General features: G+C 49.3%; 1 protein-coding gene across 1 annotated transcript in view; it reads left to right on the top strand.

Moving 5' to 3' along the window:
- LOC129854046 (neural-cadherin-like) overlaps positions 1-17285 on the top strand; it is a 197636-nt gene that overhangs the window by 96754 nt on the left and 83597 nt on the right. Inside the window, exons 5-8 of the mRNA XM_055920669.1 lie at positions 3051-3162; positions 4984-5233; positions 10876-11018; positions 16412-16584. Coding sequence (XP_055776644.1) covers positions 3051-3162; positions 4984-5233; positions 10876-11018; positions 16412-16584 — 678 coding nt within the window. The remainder of the gene's footprint in view (positions 1-3050; positions 3163-4983; positions 5234-10875; positions 11019-16411; positions 16585-17285) is intronic.

Below are 17285 nucleotides of genomic sequence, written 5' to 3'. Positions count from 1 at the left end.
ACACACACACACACACACACACACACACACACACACACACACACACACACACACACACACACACACACACACACACACACACACACACACACACACACACACAGAGAGAGAATGTAACGCCTCTCACAAGGTTCGCTAGGTTATCCTTCTGATTATGAATATCAATTCATAGAGCTGCTAAGATGCTTGAACAGAGAGAACACATGGGCAACGGCTACATGAACAAAAATAATGGGAACATGTATGATGTTGGGTGGTCTAGTTTGTTGTCTCAGTGCTGGGGAAATATCCCAGCCTTCACTGCTAATTAAACATGGATGGGGGACCTGGGGGAGAGACTAGAGAATGGCTCCCAGTGTTTCTCTTCTGTGGTGCCCCGCCTCAACATGAGCATCATGCCTCGTTAACGTCAGCAGAAAGACAGACTTCTTCACTGCTCAGACATCCACTGGTCTTCCCTGTCCTCAGGCACAACAGTAGAGCACAGAGCCAAACAAAATGTGGGAACAAACATGAGGGGGAGAGAGAAAAGACTGGCAGCTGCTCCTGAGATCTGTCTAGTCCTGCGAGCTTTATGTCCAGAAAGAGTCCTCAGTGAATGCCTGGTGCGGTAGAAGAGGGAGTGAGGGAGGGGGAGGGCCGGAGAGATAGAGAGAGAGCAAGAGAGAGAGACGGACAGACAGACACAGAGAGAAAGGAAGCGAGAAGGAGGCTAGAGGGAGGGAGATTCTGAAGGGAGGGAGAGAGAAAGCTAGGCAGAGGCTGGAGGGAGGGGAAGGGAGGAGGGAGGAGGGAGAGAGCGATACAGAGAGAGGCGGGAGGGAGGGAGATGTGTTGCTGCCCGTGCTCGTGCCCTGCTCCGACTGCCCACGCTCCTGTCCTGCCCTGTCCAACCCTTGCTGTCCTGCCCATGCCACAGGGAACAGCTGTTCAACGTTCGTCACATACCTCCAAAAAATGTACATCCAAACAGTCAAGCAGTCAAAGCTGCCTCCGAAGAGACTGAGTTGTGAAATGGCCCTGAACTTTGAATCCGCTTTGTAAATTAAAATTCCAGGCGTTTCTCCTACTGCAGCAAAGACTTTGTAGCACCATTAGTTACCTAACCAGGCAGTGACCTGCCCCAGCCCCTCCACTACATGCCGATGGGTCCTCAGCCTTATCAGAGCTGACTGGCTCTCACCTCAAATTCAGCCTTCTGTTTCATCGCTGCACTGCCCAGCACAACCCTCTCTCTCTCCTCACTAGCTGCCTCGGGGAGCTCACATTACTGTGCTTCTTCTAACAGAACAGTTGTGTGCCTTGGCACCGTGGTCGTGGTGTGTGTTAAAAAGGGGGTCAGCTGATGTTCTTGTTGTTTTGTTCTTCTGAGAGCGTTCTGACACTGACATCGGAAGAACGTGCCGAGTCTGACTGAGTGTTCTGCTCCTTAGCTGCAGGCTCTGGACTGGAAGAGAACAGCTGTTAATGCAGGCAGGCAGCTCTCCTTACCGCCCCTAATGAATGGTCGACCAGAGCAGTGCTCTGGCCATGGGGCTGCCGTGTTCGCCCGGCAACCCACTGTATTTCATGTCAGTGGTTCTCTCCTAGTAGTCACAGGAGGAAACCGAGGCTGCACTGCGTCTCACTGCTGGTATTGATCATGAGACCCTCTCACTGGACCGGGAGTCGCCACACTACAGGTCTCCGTCTGGTGGCTAGCTGGGTTATTAACGGGCCTGGGTAAGCAATCCTAGCCTCTATGTAAATCGGTGAAGTCTGTGTCCCTCCGAGCCAGGATAGGGATGTAACTGCTGCTCACGGCAGATAACAAAGAACAGGCGCTTACGAACGCACACCTTTTGAGCACACCGCTAAGCGCTGACTGCATGGTGTAATGAGGGAGGGGAAAGGTGTGGATTTGGAGGATTATGTTCATTTTGTGTGATCATTTTTTTTCTTCTCTCTCCGTGGCTGGTGTATGAGTGTGAATTACAGTGAGGAGGACGCTGTAATCCCCTGTTACCTCGCTGCTCCTCGCAGAGGAGAGGAAGGGCAGAGGAGGAGGAGGAGAAGGGGTGGAACGGGGAAGGAAATAGCAGCAGCAGAGCATCTCTTCTCTTTTTCCATCTTTTTTCCCTTCTTTTTCTGACCCTGTTGAACCTCTTGGGGGATTGCTTACCCAGTGCTGTGGAGTTTGGCTCTGACTGTTAGTAGTAAAAGGGCAATCTACTGAAAGCAGCTTTTCCTCTCCTGTGATAAACACCAGGGACGATTACTGGCTCTCTCCCCAGACTGGCCACAATCAGACACTTTCAGAAGCCCAGATATGAATGACTCTTGCTCCCTGGCACAGCCCAAGCTCAAACCTTTCTGCCCTGCGATGTATTATACTTCATCTTCAACTGTGATATACTCACATTTTACTCAGTGTCTCTAGCTCACTTTCTTCTCAGTTTAAATAGATTGTATTAGCTGAGCTGTTAAAAGCAATTCATGGTAAGACAGTTCATTAGGTTTAACAATTAATCTATCAAAGGCCTAAAGATAACTATCAAATTACCTGGAGGAGGAGAATAATGTACTCCCGCCCTCTCTCTCTCTCTCTCTCTTTCTTTCACTCACACTCTCTCTCTCGCGCTCTCTCTCTGTCTCTCTCTCTCTCTCTCTTTCTTTCACTCACACTCTCTCTCTCTCTCGCGCTCTCTCTCTATCTCTCTGTCTCTCTCTCTCACTCTCTCTCTCTCTCTCTCTCTCTTTCTCTCTCTCTCTCTCTCTCTCTCTCTCTCTCTCTCTCTCTCTCTTTCTTTCACTCACACTCTCTCTCTCGCGCTCTCTCTTTCTCTCTGTCTCTCTCACTCTCTCTCTCTCTCTCTTTCTTTCACTCACACTCTCTCTCTCTCTCGCTCTCTCTCTCTCTCTCTCTTTCTTTCACTCACACTCTCTCTCTCGTGCTCTCTCTCTCTCGCTGTCTCTCTCACTCTCTCTCTCTCTCTCTCTCTCTATCTCTCGCACGTGCGCTCTCTCTAAACTGAATCACGTATGAATCATTTTCTCTCCTAACTAAACAGGTGCGTGTGATCATCACAGACGAAAATGACTGTGTTCCCGAGTTCCTGCAGTCCATTTACAGCAAAGACAGTGTGCCGGAGACTGTAACCACGGCAACCTCTCTGCTACAAGGTGAGTGGAGCGATACGCGTACACTCTCTCTCACCCCCTCCATCCCCCCCTCCACCTCCACCTCCACCCCCTGCTCTAATGGCCATCTCATGGCCAGGGACAACGTGCAGTTCGGTTCCTAAGACCACACGAAGCTCCACATATTCTCTCTAGTGTAGTCACAGGAGTTCTGTGTTATCCTGTAGTGCTATGTTCACCATGCTGGTGGGTGAGGAGAGGACTTACATGTGAACATCAGCAACCTTTTTTTGAATCAAGTCTCTCCCTGTACTTGATTTGCGTAGTACCAGAGGTGTACCCTTGGTGATGAACAGCCTTTCTTTGGCAGACATCACTGTGAGGCCGCTGTGAGGCCGCTGTGAGGCCGCTGTGAGACCGCTGTGAGACCGCTGTGAGACCGCTGTGAGGCCGCTGTGAGGCCGCTGTGAGGCCGCTGTGAGACCGCTGTGAGGCCGCTGTGAGGCCGCTGTGAGGCCGCTGTGAGGCCGCTGTGAGGCCGCTGTGAGGCCGCTGTGAGACCGCTGTGAGGCAGATGTGTTTGGTATAGGAGCCCCAGCAGATGTGGTGTGCTTGCTATGCTCAACAGGTGCATAGGGACCTACCTACCGGCGGATGTGACACACTGCAATTATCGCTATGAATCTGAACGTAACAGGACTTTTCCTACAGACTTTTAAGCAGCCGCGAGAACGCCACATCTATGGGGACGTGTACGCTTTCAATGAAATTTCAACGAAAGCTTCTTTTTTTAAATTCCCTGTGTGTTGGTCCGACGGTTAAAGTGAAGAAGGCGAGATTAGGGTCTTGTTCCTGGGATTAGTGGGGTCCGAACAGGAGGCTGTGATTGTGTCACACACAGAGAGAGAGAGAGAGAGAGACTTTACACTGAACATCATCCGGCTCCATTTTTAGGGTTAGCCCAGGCCACAGCAACAAGCCCAGGGATTGGCTGAAGTGGATCTGAAAGATTAGATATACATGGATTTAGGCATTTAGGCTGATAGCGACATGGTAAACAGCACCACACAACATGGTTTATTCATCTATGTCTCCTATAGCTCTGTTCTGTGGTGAGGGCTGAGGAACCAGACCACAGGAGGCTGTCAGTTAGCCCAGCAATCCTTTTAGAGCCTCACTGGCTCAGTATCGATGGATATTCAAATGACCCTCATTGCTAAATCAGCAAGTGCATACTGAGGAAATGAAATATTGACTTTGATTTCAGAAGTCTTCCACAATATATGGATATGTGTCATCAAGGATAATGCTCATATTTGACAGTGTTGTTGGTGACATTTAAATCCACCGAGGTTCCCGTGGTTCGGTGGAGGCCGCTGAACGGCTCAGAATAATGATTCCTCTCCAGTCAGTACCACGAATCCGTCCTCCCCAGTTAAGGTGCCACCAACCTCCTGTATCTTGGACGCTGTTGGTCTACATGACACAGTGAGGCAGAGAGTATACTGAATGCAATCTAAGGAGAATAGCAGAATGCAGGAGTTCCCGGTGAAAAGGACTAGTTAGCGGAAAATATGCTGATCCCAGTCCCAGACACAGCGCTCTCTTTTAGCAAGGCAATCACTCTGACCGTAACCCTGCTCCAGTATGTTTTCAACACAAAAAGAGACATTTGGGAAAATGCTATTCCTAACCTTCAATTTGACGCGATACAGAAATGTGTGAACATGCATGGAAAAACAATAGTAATTAAGACTAGGGTCACGTGTTGGACATATTAGTTATGGTTAGATGATGTTCAAGGATACAGAGAGATGTCTTTGTCTAACCTCCCCTCTCCCTCGTGTCTCTCCCTCACTCTAGTGTCTGCCAGTGACTGTGACTCGGACCTGAACGCTGAGTTGTCCTACTACACTCTGAGCCCAGACTTCAGCATTTCTCCCCACGGCACGATTTTCCCTGCGGGGCAGCTGGACTATGAGAGGCCCAACCACCTGTATGAGTTTGTGGTGATGGCTGTGGACAAGGGAGATGTGCCCAGGACAGGTACAGCCACTGTACGCATCCGCATGGCCAATGTCAACGATGAGGTCCCCGAGTTCTCCCAGCACGTGTGAGTACAGTACTGCTTCTCCTCTTCATCACCATTAACGTCATAAGTAAGAGCGTGGTTATCACAATCATCATCATGGCCATTATCATCATCATCAACATCTAAGCAGAACACCTATCTCATTATTTTTATTATTCATGTATCTCCCTTCTCTTCTCATAATGTTCCTCCCACCCTGCCTGCTCTTCTTGTTGTTAACCCTCACCCGTTGCCTATTTGTCAGCCTAGGCCATGCCATTTCACGTTCCTCTGCTCTGCACAGCTGCCTCCTCCCACAATCCAGTGCAGCTGCAGTTTCCCAGAATTCCACATGGCTGCCAATTCCCCAAATCCCCTACAGCTGCCGCTGGTCTACAACCAAACCCCCTTCAAAACAAAACACACAACAACAAAAAAAAGAAACTGGGATTTAAACATCTCTATCTGTCCTGTTCCTCTTGGGCATGTTTCCTGCCCTGTATTAGCTCATCCGCACAGTCCTTTTTCTAAATGCCGCATTACCCTGCTGTTCCGGGCCGATCTGTTGTGATACATTGAGCTGTTTTTTTTCCCCCTCTGGCGTTGCTCTGGCCTGTGGCTCTTTTAATTGGACAATTTTCTGTCAGCAAGCTCTGCAGATTGGTGAGGCAGGTTCAATCAGCCATGCCTTTAGTTGTCGTGGAGAGAATAACTCCAGCACCAGGGCAGTGTGTGTGTGTGTGTGTGTGTGTGTGTGTGTGTGTGTGTGTGTGTGTGTGTGTGTGTGTGTGTGTGTGTGTGTGTGTGTGTGTGTGTGTGTGTGTGTGTGTGTGTGTGTGTGTGTGTGTGTGTGTGTGTGTGTGTGTGTGTGTGTGTGTGTGTGTGTGTGTGCTGAAGTACACGTTTGTTTTTCAGAGAGAGATGAAGAGGTAGGGAAAGAGTTGAGAGAGAGAGAGAGAGAGATGGAGAGATGGAGTGAGTGAGTCAGACAGAGTGAGAGAGTAGGGGGATAGAGAGATGGAGTGGGAGAACCAACTGCCCACCAGGGATGTCTGTTTGAATCATTCTGATGAACAGTGGCATGGACCCAGTGTGTGGGTGTGGCTGGGTATGAATTGCTGATATGGATGCTCTATGTAGACGACTTAGCGTTTAGTTGTTGGGATTAATGTTGTGGTGTGGGTAGGTGGATGGGATTCTGTGTGCTGTAATGGGAGGCTGTGTGTGGGTCTGTGTGCGGGGTTATGTGTGATGGGAGGCTGTGTGTGCCACTGTGTGTGTGTTATTGCTGTGTGTCTCTGTTGGGGGTTTTGTGGGAAGAATTGATTTCCTGTCAGCAGGAGCATCACCAGTTTCCCCTCATGCTCTGTCCATTCTACAGAGATCTACAGTGAATTGTCATTGTTAGTCTACAGATATTCTCTAATGTATAAAACAATGAAAGAGGGCAGGGTGTCTGGTATTAATTGAGTAACTTTGTGATGGCCGTCAGACTGTTATTTCTATTGGGCTCAATTGGATCAGCCAGTTCCTTTTGCCACTCGGTTTGCTTCCCTTTGCTGTTCATCGCTATCAGACGAAAACCTCATCTCCAAAACAAACTTTTCAGGAAATAAAAAAAATATTTTCCTATTAACGAACATACAACGAGACTTCTGAAGATATTTTGAGTACATTTTCGTGGGCCGAGGCTCATGAAATGTTCAGCGAATATTGAGGGGAGTCGCTGCTTTCAATACATGTAAAAAAAAAATATATATATATATTTAAAAAAAGCCAGAAATAGAGTTTTTCATTCGAAAATGACGTGTTGTTGGAGAAATCGACAAAAGGAGTCTTGTCACCCAGCCCGGTGTGCACTAAGTAGATCATTACAGGGATTGTTTGCTGGCCGACAATAACCTGAGTGATGAGTGAATTGGATAGGCAGAGAGATATTTATACATGTACTCACAGAGCCCCGGCAATCTGTTGACGGTACAGAAGATAGAGAGATGCTAATGAGCACAAACAACAAGCCTCGGTCCGGCGCTGTGTGTTCTGTCAGTCGTTAATATGTAATAGATGTTTTGGGTAAATTGGCTAATTATATTGCGGCTGATGTCAGTCATTGTGGAGGGAAACGGAGTTAAGGGTGACAGAGCGTCCGTGTCTCTGGGGTGGTAGAGGCGGGCTGGCTGGTTGGCTGACGGGAGGGAGGACGTAGGAAGACTCCGATGGAGCAGTAGCTGGAGTTTGGGTTGAAATGAGATTTGATGGGGTAAGATAATGAGCGGGAGAGCTGGCGCTGTGAGGGGAATACACAACCACTGTCTGTCTGCCTGGGCAGGCGCCTGCCGCGTTCGCCATTCAATCACTCACTGCCTCTCCCACAACATGGCGGCCCCGCCTGGGAGTTGTCAGTCAGTCCTGTGTCAGAACCCCGTCACCTGGGCCAAAGTCCACGGCGACAGGTGAGAGAGGGACAGCAGACAGAGTCGGTGCGCGACAACCTTTGAGCGGCGGAGGCAGGTGATGGAGAGGCGCTGTGGTGTGGTGGATCCTCTCTTTTTTCTTTCGAGAAAATGGAGCCTGTGAGAATAAGGTCTTTGAGAGATGTCTTGTGTGTGTGTGGGGGGAGGGGGGGGGGGGGGTGTACGAGGGTGTCATCTCATCATGGGAAACGAAGGCTCTTTGAGGCTGGTGACAGATTACAGGTCGCAGGTGTCTGTTGTGCTGTGGCGGTGGGTGTTGGAGCAGGCAGGTGGCATGGGGAGGGGTGAGGGGGTTGAGGGGGGGGGGGGGGGGGGGGGGCGTCTCCAAGCGGGGACATAAGTCACAAGCATGAGATGCCTGTCGGCACGACTCTGTTGCCCATCAATCAGTTGTGTGGGAAAGGACCGGATGACGAGCACAACCGGTCCCCTCCACCTTTGTCACTCTCCGGACACCCGTCCATCTTACTCTCTGCTTCCTTGTCACCATCATTCTGTCCCTTTTTCTCCTCCCTTTCCCAAACCTCTCTCCATTTGTCAGACAACTGATTTGACACGATCACTGATCAGTTGAATTCGTTTTTCATTTTGAATGTATCATTGTAGTTGATCATCATTTTCTAAGACTTTTTATCGTCTTTATTTGTTCTGCAGAAGTTATCATAAGTTGTTGCTCCATACAGTCATGCCTGCATTCCTATTGAAATACAACTTGACAGGGCCCTAATCAATTCAAATCAAATGAAAGAAACTGGAACATTGGTTTCCATGGAAATGGAAAGTGCATAATGCTCTTGTGTAAACAATAGACGACACATGAAAAGTTTGTTCCATTTCTGCCCAAAGAAATTATATCTTGATTGGGTAATATACAGTAGATCTTCATTGTAGAGAAATTCTGAGCAGCTTCCATCCACTGGCAAGGGCGGAAAGGAACATAAAGGAAATGTTCTCAGCGGCATGCTCATGCTGTGAGTGCTTTTTCCCTCTCCACCCAGCAAAATTAATCATTTTCTACTGACTTGGGAGTGGAGGAGAGGGTAGCAGACAGACAGACAAGACCGACGGACTCCAGACAGACAGACTTACAGACAGACAAGACCGACCGACGGACGTACAGAGCACGCTGGCTCGGTAGAAGAGTCCGTCTCTGTCAGTCTGTCAGAGTGAGTCGCTCCTCTGCCTAGTTTCTGCGTCCGCTAGCTCTGAGCGGAGTGGAGCGTGGGAGGAATGGTGAGCGACAACATACTGTGCCCACATTGAGGCCCTGTTTGTCTTTCCGCTGTTAGACGCGCTCACATCCACGGGAACATTTCAATATAGATGAAGCGGGAGGGTGATTGGTGAAAGAGACAGATGGGAAGCCCGTGGGGCTTATATCTCTGTGTGTGTGTCTGTGTGAATGTGTGTGTGTGTGTGTGAATGTGTGTGTGTGTGTGTGAATGTGTTTGTTTTTGCATCACTATGACTGTTTGCTTGAAATAAAATACAGTTCTTTATGTGTGTACAGTTGTACACAGCACAAGTGATTCTGAGAATGGGGGATGAGTAGGAGTCTGTGGCAGTGAGAGCATGGCCGTCTGTTTACCTTTATGCGTGTTCCTGTGTAGAGGAGAGTAAATTGTTTTTTTTTCTCAGATCAGTGTAAAGGTCTGGAAGTGCTCTTTACATTACAGGCCTGCTAGATTTGAAGGCCACAAACTGTACAGTATAGTTAGTTTACTGTAGGTATAAAATGAATCCTATTTACTTAACAGCAGTACTGGACCATCTTCTGTTCTGTCATTACTATCGGGAGCTTGTATCACATAGCCAGTCCTGGAGCCTGCTCTAGGGTTCTCAGTCTAGGGGTCCCGGGCCAAGGGTTAGCCAATGGAATAGACTGAGAACAGACATAACTGCCCTCCATCGTGCACAAGTACCTATTACCTATATGGCTTTGTGTCTTCATTGTCATTTTGTGGACTGTAATATACAGTATGTGCATAATCAGTGGCCTTGAGTGTCAGCCCTGAAACTGCAAGGTTGGGGGGGTCATACCAAATACAACAAAAAATGGGACCTGATGCCTCTCTGCTCGGCACTCAGCAATCAGGAGATGGATTGTGGGTAAGGCCTTATGACAGACTAGCGTCTTGTTTATGGGGCGTGCTGTACGTCAAGCTGCCTCATGCTAGGTAAACAGGAGATAGGCTGCTACCCCTATTGGCTGTTCTGGCTCGGACAAGGCTTACTTACTGGTAACTTTTTTAATGTACATGGATGACAGGAGCCCTCTCACTTGGCAATACAAATGTCTGTGTTAGGATACACATGTTTGGTTTGGTCTTTATGAGTTTTGTTTAGCTGGCATGTACCGTATGTGCATTAGGTGTAAATTGCATTAAGCCACTTACAGATGGGTTGTGATAAACGGAAATTGAACCGCGTTGTTGTTGAACCGCATTGTTTGATTGGTTGACAAGATGAACGATGCCCTTCGGTAAACCGTGCACGGCGGAGCCGCTCAAGACTTCAGCAAATTCATCTTTTGGCGCCTCGGGCGCCACTTACGGGACCGCCGCGGCCACATGCAAAACTGCTCGTGTTTTGCCGCCTGGCAGCCTACTCCAGTTGAGGTCTATGAGACCTTCGCCGCTTACCGCGGCCCGTCTGTAATCGCCTTTATGTGTGAATCAACCAGGGGGAAAGAACGCGACTGGCAGTGTGAGATTAAGGTGTTCATGCATTATTTGTGTAGTCTGTATTTGGCGTGTGTACTGTGTAGTTATACCTACAGTATACAGTAGGGGTTTGTTTGTGTGTTTGTGTGACATGCGTTTGTGTGTTTGTGTGACATGTGACCTCACAACTCTGTCATCCAAGTCCCTCGTTCTTTCACACTCCACCCCAGCCCCTTTGTGCTACCTCTCCACTGTGACAGGCTGCCAACAGCTGTTTACTGACTGCTGTCTCCATAGAATTAGGAATAAGAACTCAAATTGTCTCCACCCAGGCCCAACATATCAGACACTCAACCAATTCTGTTTTGACCCTCCCATTAACAGCTTCATAATGCATTCGTAAATCTGTTTGAAATGTTAAAGTGATTCAAATGTGACAAGTCCGCAGGCCGGTGTGTTATTCACTCATTTTCGCTCTCACACTCTGGATTGTCGCTGGGGAGACGCGAGGGAAGGTGTTGACTTTGGGATGCCTCTCTGTCAACAGCTACCGGACCTTCGTCTCGGAGGACGCCGGGCCTAACACGCTGGTGGCCACGGTGCTTGCCAAGGACCCAGACGGCGATGGAATCACCTACAAAATCACAACGGGCAACGACGAGGGCAACTTTGTTATCGACAGCCAGAAAGGTGAGACATATTGTTTTACACCCCTCCCTTCCTCTTCCTCAGTGAGTCCTGCTCTCCCTCTTCCCCATCCCTTCTTGTGGATATTACACTAGATCGGTGAAAGGAATTGTCACGAGATACACTTTAGCTGTTGTTCATTTTTAGCGCGGCTGGTTTTGTCATTACAGATGTCATCAAAAGGTTTGCTCCAATGTCCCGCCTTTAGTCCACCAAGGAAGCGATTTGAAATCGAAAATTGTGTTAAAGGCCTAAACTAATTTCATAGCCCTCCCACCCTGGGTAAATTGCACCATTGAATCTGCATATCACATTAAAGGGTAATAAAATTGCGTTAACAAATTCAATTACTCCCGAACGTCAAGGTGCAATTTCCTTTGTTGATTTCCACTGATAGTAACTGTCAGCAGAAAGGGGAGATTTCTCAACCATATAAGGAAATAAATGCCATATAACTCTGCCTGGTACACAAAACAAATAAACTGCTATTCATCCATGTCACTTCAATTGCTTTAAAAGGCTGCAGAAGCAGCGCTTCTAAAACGACTGTTCTCACACATTTGGGTGGCGTTTTGTTCCTGCGTTGTGTTTTCGCCTCCAGCGTGCATATTGAATGGGGAGCTATTATAGATGTTCAAATGTTATCATGCACATCCATGGAGCCCCTATGATAGGCATCAAGCTTCTTACTGTTTACCGGTCCGACTTGGCCCCAGTGTATACATGCTGCAGCTACTGTATGACAAGTTTGCACACTACTATTGGACCCTATTATCTCTTACACTCACCTATGGAGCTGCCTGGGCTCGCTAGAGGGGTTTAGCCCTTGTGTTACTCACGTCATTAAACTGATGATTTGCTTAAAAAAAAAATATATATATATATATATTTCAAACTATTCCTCACAGCTTCTTATTTAGTTCAAATCCTTCACGGTTCATACTCATATACCGTAGCGCTCGTTGGTTTAGGAGGCGAAGAACATATTACGCACGCACGCACACACACACACACACACACACACACACACACACACACACACACACACACACACACACACACACACACACACACACACACACACACACACACACACACACACACACACACACAAGCCTCACCCACATCTCATCACTCTCTCTCTCTTTTAGAGATCAAAGTATTTTATTACTTCTCTCCACGGATCGTCAAATCTCCTCCACATTCGCGAAATGTCCTCAGTCATTCATGGGAGATTTTTTTTCTCGGGGACAGATGGGCTGTGTTAATTTGACTGTAACTCAGCGCAGAATATGTTTCCTGAGATTTAATACCGTTTCAAGAATTCAAACAGCAAAGTCAATAAGATGATCACCCTCTTTTTGTATTAAAGACATAAATACGAAGCTTCCGTTCTCAGCACGGGTGGGGGGGGGGGGGGAGTATTTACAGAGACGGCGGGCGAAATGTTTACTCCGATAAACAGGTAGATCATGTCTGCGGATAATGGGAACGGCCCTTCTCCTTTTTCCTTTTTATTGCGTCGTTGTTTGTCTGTGAAGAGCCCATATTGAAGAAGTGTTGTAATTCATCTGCAGGCTGATAAAGAAATCCCCATTGGTGTAGGAGTCGTAAAGGTTCATCATGCTGTCCTCCCTCAGTGCCACTAGTTTAGTGGGAGTTTTGCCGTGCTTGTGATGTGAGGTTTATATAACTTCCCCCCCCCCCATTGATTCACCCCATACTTCACCCCTTTCTCCCTAGGGGATGAATGTAGTCGTTCCTCCCTCAGTCTCTCTCTGCCTTTCATGGCTCCATCCCGCTGTTTTGGGGCCAGACGATGATTAGAGTTGGCACTGAGAGAGGGGCATCGGCTCCCCATCCCTCCCCCCTGCCAAACCCCTCCCCTCCATCATACGAAGCGACGTGTGCTCAGTGACCCCTGGAGAAACATCTTCTCCATCTTTGATGTGCGATGATATGTGCTGGCCGAGTCTCACCGACCATGTTTAGCAGGGTGAGCAAGGGCTGTGACGCACACTGCTGTATGCCTCGGCCTGCCTGACCCAGCACGGTCACACACACGCACGCACGCACACACACACACACACACACACACACACACACACACACACACACACACACACACACACACACACACACACACACACACACACACACACACACACACACACACACACACACACATGCGCACACACTCACTCACACACACACACACACATGCTTGGACACGCGCACACACACACACACACACACACACACATACATGTACACGCGCACACACACATACACATTCTTTGACACACACCCATGCGCACTAACATCGATTCCCTCTTATCGGGAATCATATCTTATCGAATGGAAGGGACACAGACTGTATGCTTTTTTTCTTGGAATGTTTTAAAATCAATTTTTCGTTCTATCTCTCAACTCTGGCTGACCCTTCTTCGGGGACAGTCTTTGAAGTCATCTCGAGATGTTTATGTCATCTTAAGACATTCTCCTCCAGATAGATACTGATGTACGGCAGGCGTCGCAGGCAGTTTTTTGTTCAATTTGTCACATTCTTCCACAATGTATTGGTTTGATGCTCTTGAGTGTACACCCAGGTGTGTGCGTTCACTGGGTGTGTGTTTGTGAGTGACTATGTGTGAATACTACCCCATGTGGCACGCATTTGCAACATAATTCTGTGTGTGTGCGGAGCCATTCTCTGCCTGGGTTGCTGGGAGCATGTGACATGTCCTCCTGAGGCTACACGCTCTCCTTCAACAGGCTGTCTCTTATAGGACCAGCTCCCTGGCCTGTGGTGCAGCTAGTCTGTCTCTTATAGGACCAGCTCCCTGGCCTGTGGTGCAGCCAGTCTGTCTCTTATAGGACCAGCTCCCTGGCCTGTGGTGCAGCTAGTCTGTCTCTTATAGGACCAGCTCCCTGGCCTGTGGTGCAGCTAGTCTGTCTCTTATAGGACCAGCTCTCTGGCCTGTGGTGCAGCTAGTCTGTCTCTTATAGGACCAGCTCCCTGGCCTGTGGTGCAGCTAGTCTGTCTCTTATAGGACCAGCTCCCTGGCCTGTGGTGCAGCCAGTCTGTCTCTTATAGGACCAGCTCTCTGGCCCGTGGTGCAGCTAGTCTGTCTCTTGTAGGACCAGCTCCCTGGCCTGTGGTGCAGCTAGTCTGTCTCTTGTAGGACCAGCTCCCTGGCCTGTGGTGCAGCTAGTCTGTCTCTTGTAGGACCAGCTCCCTGGCCTGTGGTGCAGCTAGTCTGTCTCTTGTAGGACCAGCTCTCTGGCCTGTGGTGCAGCTAGTCTGTCTCTTGTAGGACCAGCTCCCTGGCCTGTGGTGCAGCTAGTCTGTCTCTTGTAGGACCAGCTCCCTGGCCTGTGGTGCAGCTAGTCTGTCTCTTGTAGGACCAGCTCCCTGGCCTGTGGTGCAGCTAGTCTGTCTCTTATAGGACCAGCTCTCTGGCCTGTGGTGCAGCTAGTCTGTCTCTTATAGGACCAGCTCCCTGGCCTGTGGTGCAGCTAGTCTGTCTCTTATAGGACCAGCTCCCTGGCCTGTGGTGCAGCTAGTCTGTCTCTTATAGGACCAGCTCCCTGGCCTGTGGTGCAGCTAGTCTGTCTCTTATAGGACCAGCTCCCTGGCCTGTGGTGCAGCTAGTCTGTCTCTTATAGGACCAACTCCCTGGCCTGTGGTGCAGCTAGTCTGTCTCTTATAGGACCAGCTCTCTGGCCTGTGGTGCAGCTAGTCTGTCTCTTGTAGGACCAGCTCCCTGGCCTGTGGTGCAGCTAGTCTGTCTCTTATAGGACCAGCTCCCTGGCCTGTGGTGCAGCTAGTCTGTCTCTTGTAGGACCAGCTCCCTGGCCTGTGGTGCAGCTAGTCTGTCTCTTGTAGGACCAGCTCTCTGGCCTGTGGTGCAGCTAGTCTGTCTCTTGTAGGACCAGCTCCCTGGCCTGTGGTGCAGCTAGTCTGTCTCTTATAGGACCAGCTCCCTGGCCTGTGGTGCAGCTAGTCTGTCTCTTATAGGACCAGCTCCCTGGCCTGTAGTGCAGCTAGTCTGTCTCTTATAGGACCAGCTCCCTGGCCTGTGGTACTGCTAGTCTAGTCCGTCCACCCAGGTGAAACCAGTCATTCTGACAAACTCTCCCAGGCAGCCTCCGCCATGGCAGTTAGTGGCTCATCCCAACCACACATGCCCTGCCCCTGCCCCCACGCTGTCACATCATATAATAATTGATTACATTTTCCTCTTGACACGGCCGTGCAACTGTAGCGCTCGTACCACGCCTCATTTCGTAGACAGGATGTCTCCTGATTCCCAATGGCTGGTTGTTGTGTTGCCCTCAGCATCTCAACCCTCCTCTCCCCTCCTCTCCTCCTCCTCTCCCCCTCCTCTCCCCCTCCACTCTCCCTCCTCTCCCCCTCCACTCTCCCTCCTCTCCCCCTCCTCTCCTCCTCTCACCCCTCCTCTCCCTCCTCTCACCCCTCCTCTCCCTCCTCTCACCCCTCCTCTCCCCCTCCACTCTCCCTCCTCTCCCCCTCCTCATCTCCTCCTCTGCCCCTCCTCTCTCCCTCCTCTCACCCCTCCTCTCCCCTGACACTCAGTGTCTTTCATGTCACCCTGTTAGGCAGAGATAGACAGACCATACTGGTATCTAAAGAGCAACACTGTTAGGGTGTAATATGATTCCATCCAACGCAGACCCTGTGAAAGCCATGGAAATGTTTACAGCACCCAGTGCATTTCCAACGGTTGCATCTGTGCCTGTTTGAGTCTTAGAAGATAAGACAGAATGTATTAAGTGTGTCTGTAACCCACACACACGGTTAGCAAACACCAAAGGCCTGATGAATGCAATATAAAAAAAAAATAATGCATTCAGGAAGAGAGAGGGGGAGAGAGAGGGATGGAAATCTGACGCCCACAGGGTTACGGCCAATTGGAAGGGAATAAAAAGTCACCAAGGCATCAAGGGGATGGGACGGTCACCGCGGAGGCGAGACGAACCTCAGTCACACGGACAACAGACGTACACCATCCTTTGTTGTTTTATGCACCACCGAAGGTGGGATTGACAACTGCCTTTGTTGGATGCAGTCCCGCGCTGGCCAAGTGTCAAAGACACTGGGAGAGAAGTTGAGGAAGCGAGCGACACGGCTGTTCTACACACCAGATGTGTCAGTCACGAAGAAAGGAGCACAAGCAGACCCTCCGGGGTTGAATTCAGTTCATGCTGTTTCATATACAGGAAAAGGGAAAACCAAGGGCACAATGTGTCCAAAGCGGATAGAACAGCATGTTCTCGCTTTTGCTGCTCTATATAAGTCAGGTGACTTTGCGAACGCAGAGGTTCACTCGTTCATGGTGAGGTCATAACTTGTCTCCGATTGGTTGTTGCAGGTCTGATCCGGCTGCGCTCCAGCCCACCTCCCAGACTCCAGGGGGTAGAGTACGTCCTGAACGTCACAGCGACCGATGACAACGCCTCTGGCGGCCCCCAGGCCCTCTCGTCCACCGCCCAGGTCATCGTCGGCGTGGACGACGTCAACAACAACAAACCGGTCTTTGCGAAGGTAAGCTTCGGTTCACATTGTCACGGTTCTGATATCTGTTTGGCTCTGACCACACTCATTACAGCTCATTGTGTTTCCCAGCCTCTGTCTCTCAGCCTTTACTATGTACTATTAGAATTAAATAAAGGTGTTGGCGGAGTTCTGAGATGAGCATCAGTACTCTCCTGTTGACTTCCAGACCTTCTCCAAGTACTCTCCTGTTGACTTCTGGACCTTAGACTTTCTCTCTCCTTCTAAATCGCTCTTGTTTCTCGGTTCCTCTTATCTGTTTATTGCAGCTCCCTCTCTCTCTCTCTCTCTCTCTCTCTCTCTCTCTATCGCCTCTATTTATTGCCTCTCCATCTCCTTCCTCCAGAGGTGTGATTAGCCGGCCCGACCCACTCTATTTCTAGATCATCTAAGGGTTTTTAATGAAGTGTTTGAAAGATATGCCGAATCATCACAGCCCTACCTGTTTTCTGCCGATGTTTCAATTTTAAATTACATGGGTTTTAGCATTTGAGATATTTGGAGCTAATTGTGCCTCGCACAGTAAAGCTAGATAACTCCCCGTAGTCCTGGGAGCATTTTGTACGTGTGCGTGTTTCACACGTTAGGCTGCAAGATCAGCTTCAACCTTTTCATGTGCTCTCACACAGCTCCCTCAGGACGCCCTCGTGCTTTTGTTTTTTGAATGGTTTTAGTTTCTATTTATCTGCGCT

This window comes from Salvelinus fontinalis, chromosome 4 (genome assembly GCF_029448725.1).
Source record: "Salvelinus fontinalis isolate EN_2023a chromosome 4, ASM2944872v1, whole genome shotgun sequence".
Classification (NCBI taxonomy): Eukaryota; Metazoa; Chordata; class Actinopteri; order Salmoniformes; family Salmonidae; genus Salvelinus; species Salvelinus fontinalis.
The sequence above is the reverse complement of the archived record's forward strand: the minus strand, read 5'-3'. Positions and strand labels throughout refer to the sequence as shown.